The sequence below is a fragment of the Sander vitreus genome, unplaced genomic scaffold (assembly GCF_031162955.1).
Source record: "Sander vitreus isolate 19-12246 unplaced genomic scaffold, sanVit1 ctg642_0, whole genome shotgun sequence".
In the NCBI taxonomy this organism is placed as follows: Eukaryota; Metazoa; Chordata; class Actinopteri; order Perciformes; family Percidae; genus Sander; species Sander vitreus.
In genome coordinates, this window is record NW_027595731.1 from 13,224 (window position 1) to 17,604 (window position 4,381).

Here is a 4,381-nt window from a genome sequence, read left to right on the forward strand (position 1 = left end):
GAACTCAGCAGGGAGTTCCCTTTTCATTGGTGATGATTTGCAGTGTTTGAGTGCCAAGCAAATGCATGATCGCAAGGACTGGCATCCTCCAGTAACCCTGACGCGCGCAGAGGAGTGAAGCGAGGGCACGTCCAATGCTGCTTGCAGCTTTAATTTGAATTGTTACCTGCCATCAAAATTTTGTGTTTTCCTTGATATAAATCAGGAGGGTTTCACCATAAATTGGTGCCTAAAGGTGTATCATAATGTATAAAATGAAGTATTTTACGCTATTTGAGCCATGTAAAACCCTGAGATGTCACTATAATATTATAGCCAATAAAAATGGCAATGTTAGCGTGGACACAGTCTCAGGGTAAGACTCTGCATCTCCACCATCTGATTTGTGTACCTTTGACTAACCTGTCAATCATGCAATCATGCTGGCCTGTGGCCCCCATGACTTTTAAGTATTTTATTTGGGTGGGTATGCTCATTAAGCGATGCATTCATCCAAGGTTTTTCTCTCCAGAAAATTGATATTGGAAAAGGTCAAATAAGTCACTTGAAGGTAGATTTCAGCATTTGTTACCTGGTTGAGGAAATCTGATTAGTACCAGTTATTAAGACCATGTAGCCAACCAATAAATCAAATTTGTGGACTTCTTTCGATAAAGCTTGGTCAGCTGGGTCATATATTATTACTTAATGCAATTGTTTTTACTGGAAAGCCACTTTCCCAGTCTAACACCTATCATTTTGGGGGAAAACAATGTAGAGGAAAAGAAGCAGGCAGACAGCAATTTAACTGTGACAAGGAAACCATTTATTTTTACAACACATCTCACATCATATTATATGATTAGAAACAGCTGATCAGCAGATTTTCTTTATTCAGCTGCCTCTTTACCCTAAAAACACAAATAAAAAAGCATTTAATCAACCTTTATTTCAAACAAATCTAACTGACAATATATTTCTGTCATAACTTTTTTTAAATCAAATTTAAAATTTAAATGTACGTCTTTATTGGTATGTTTACCTTGCCAGAGTCACGGCTCTTCGCTCTCAACTTGTTGACCTGGGACTCTGCGATGTCAGCGCGCTCCTCAGCCTCCTCCAGCTCATGCTGCACCTTCCTGCACTTGGACAGATGAGTGTTGGCCTGCTCCTCCTGAAAAACCATAGATATTGACATTTTTGAATCTCCTAAAAGACCAAAAGTAATCTTCAATAGAAATAAATCTGCCACAGTATCAAGCTTTCAGTGTTGTGTAAATCTATATATTGTCCTTACCGCCTCCTCAGCCTGCCTCTTGTAGGCCTTGACTTTGAGCTGCAACTTGTCAACTAGATCCTGCAGCCTGGCAACATTTTTCTTGTCCTCCTCAGTCTGTTAAAGTTTATTTAAAGTAAATAAATGTTTTTGTAATAAATATGTTAAGTTGATTTGTATGACAACTATCAAAGTGACTGTACCTGATAGGTGAGCTCCTTCACCCTCCTCTCATATTTGCGGACACCCTTAATGGCATCTCCTCCGCGTCTCTGCTCAGCCTCAACCTCTGCCTCCAGTTCACGCACCTTCAATGAACAATAAGGCAATAAGAATACATATTTTTATAATAAGTTCAGCTCTGCAAATTCTTTCTTTCTTTCTTTCTTACCCTGGACTCAAGTTTCTGGAGCTGCTTCTTGCCACCCTTCATGGCCAGGTTCTCAGCCTCATCCAGGCGGTGCTGCAGGTCCTTAACAGTGACCTCCAGGTTCTTCTTCATCCTCTCCAGGTGGGAGCTGGTATCCTGCTCCTTCTTCAGCTCCTCAGCCATCATGGCAGCCTAGAAGAGAAAGCATCCAATGTTGATTAGAATAATCTTGAAAATACACATTGGAGTGAAAGTAAGAAGAATTAAAACGTTAACCCACATCCGTGATGGCCTTCTTGGCCTTCTCCTCTGCATTCCTTGCTTCCTGAACAGTGTCATCCACTTCACTCTGAACCTGGACCAGGTCAGACTCAAGCTTCTTCTTGGAGTTCAGAAGGCTTGTGTTCTAAAAGGCAAAAAAAAGATGTAGGCACGTTAGTCATCACATCACAGAGTTTCACGTTACTTAAAATGTCATTAGATTTTTGAATTATTGAAGAAATGATTGGGGTTGTTCACCTGAGAATGCAGAAGTCCAACACGCTCACTGGCATCCACCAGCTCCTGCTCAGCGATTTTGCGACTTCTCTCCGTCTGTTCCAGAGCAGCTCTAAGTTCCTCGATTTCAGCTACCATCAGACCGTTTCTGCGATCCACCATAGCAGCTTGTTCCTTGAATTCCTCCTGTGCTCTGACAGCATCATCAAGGTGCAGTTGTGCATCCTAGAGAAAAAATATCAGGACAATATTCACATGAATGCCAAAATGTACCTGCACTGATCATAGTCTGCAACAATTCTGTGTCTAACAATACCTTCAGTTGCGCCTGCACATTCCTCAGCTGCTTCTGGGACTCAGCGGCCTGGCGATTGGCGTGGCTCAGCTGAATCTCCATCTCATTCAGGTCTCCCTCCATCTTCTTCTTGATTCTCAGGGCATCGTTTCTGCTCCTGACCTCAGAATCCAGATTGCTCTGCATGGAGTCAATCACCCTCTGGCTGTTCCTCTTGATCTGCTCCATCTCCTCATCTTTCTCTGCCAGCTTCCTGTCCACCTCACCCTTAATCTGGTTGAGTTCCAGCTGGACACGCAGGATCTTAGACTCTTCGTGTTCCAGAGTTCCCTGATGATATCAAAGAATTAGATATTAATCTCTGCCTTTACATCTTTTTAAAATATATTTGTCCATGATTTAGATTTTTTTTCAGTAGATGTCCCCAGAAGAAAATGTACCTCAGCCTCTTCAAGAGCCGTCTGGATCTCCGACTTTTCAGCCTCCACCTGCTTCTTGGACTTCTCCAGCTCATGGATGCTCTTGCCAGTCTCACCAATTTGTTCAGTCAGATCTGAGATCTCCTCTGCATAGACATACATGTGTTTTATATTGTTAAGCTTTACAATGTAAAATATAAACACTTTATTCCAACACATGTTGAATACAATGTAAGAAATACATGTGTTGAATACAATGTAACTGTTACATAACGTAGAACTCACGTTGAAGGTTCTTGTTTTCACGCTTCATGGTCTCCAGCTGATCCAGAGATTCCTCATAAGAGTTCTTCATCTTGAACAGCTCAGTGCTGAGAGAACGAGTCTCCTTCTGTGCTCCCTCGAGCTCTGCCTGACCCTCCTCGTACTTCTGTTTCCACTCTGCCAACACCTGAATAACACGATTGGTTATGTAGCAATATGAGGAAAAATAAATATGTCTTTCATTGTTTCTGTGTGGCTTGGCAACACAAAGTTAACAATGCTACCTTGTCAAAGTTCCTCTGCTTCTTGTCCAGGTTGGCAGCCAGCCCATTGGCCCTCTCCACATCAATCATGAGGTCCTCCACCTCACTCTGGAGCCTCTGTTTGGTTTTCTCAAGAGAAGCACACTTGGAATTCACTGCCTCAATCTGCTCCTCAGCCTCCTGAAGACGCTGAGCCAGCTTTTTCCTGTTTGAAGAAGGTAAGATTAGTTTCCCACTAAAAACTATGAAGTGACCTAAAGCCTTAGTAACAATAATCTGCAGCGTGAGTTCTTGTATTTTGAGTGTTGCATTGTTGTTTGTTTGAAGCCTTAATATTCTTAGAGTAGCAAGTATTTCAAAATAACAGGTTTTGGAAAGGGGGATGGGCAATTTATGATCAGCCTAGTGTTGTTATTAATAGCTAGTTTTTAAAGATCTAGATGAACATATGAAGGCAGAGCTGTAAAATGTTTGCTCCAAAGTTGAGTTGTGCTAAAATGATACACTGGCCATTGAGTTGTTTGAATGTTACTCACTTGGCTTCCTCAAGCTCCTCAGTGCGCTGGATAGCATCAGTTTCATACTTAGCTCTCCACTGAGCCACCTCACTGTTGGCCTTGGACATTCCACGCTGCAGCTCAGCCTTGGCCTCTTGCTCCTCCTCAAACTGCTCCCTCAGCAGATCACAGTCATGGCGGGCTGATTGCAGTCCATGGGCAAGAGCATTCTTGGCCTGGTTTAAGACATATGATTGAATTTACAAAATTCCTGAATCCCCAATACCAATACACACTTACTTAAATGTTCTTACCTTAACCTCCTCTTCAACATGTCTTTTCAGCTCCTCAATCTGCTGTGTGAATGCCTGTTTGCCTCTGGTCAGCTGGGAGACAAGAGCTTCTTTCTCTTCAACTTGACGGCTGAACTCACCTTGTGTGAAAGATGCCACGATACATTAGTTTGTGTCACGTTTCTCAATAACATAGACAACAGATCATTAACTGACAGCTTATACTG

At 42.3% G+C, this 4,381-nt stretch overlaps 1 protein-coding gene across 1 annotated transcript; it reads right to left on the minus strand.

Annotated features, from left to right (window-relative positions):
* Positions 1-869: 869 nt before the first annotated feature.
* Positions 870-4,294, minus strand: LOC144514645 (uncharacterized; the record flags this gene model as incomplete). Its single annotated transcript, XM_078245601.1, has 13 exons — positions 870-890; positions 1,022-1,153; positions 1,277-1,372; positions 1,459-1,563; positions 1,647-1,817; positions 1,906-2,031; positions 2,145-2,348; positions 2,440-2,748; positions 2,859-2,983; positions 3,123-3,288; positions 3,386-3,569; positions 3,901-4,097; positions 4,176-4,294. Coding segments are annotated over 13 exons (1,955 nt in total), but the record flags the coding sequence as incomplete, so codon positions are not given.
* Positions 4,295-4,381: the final 87 nt, after the last annotated feature.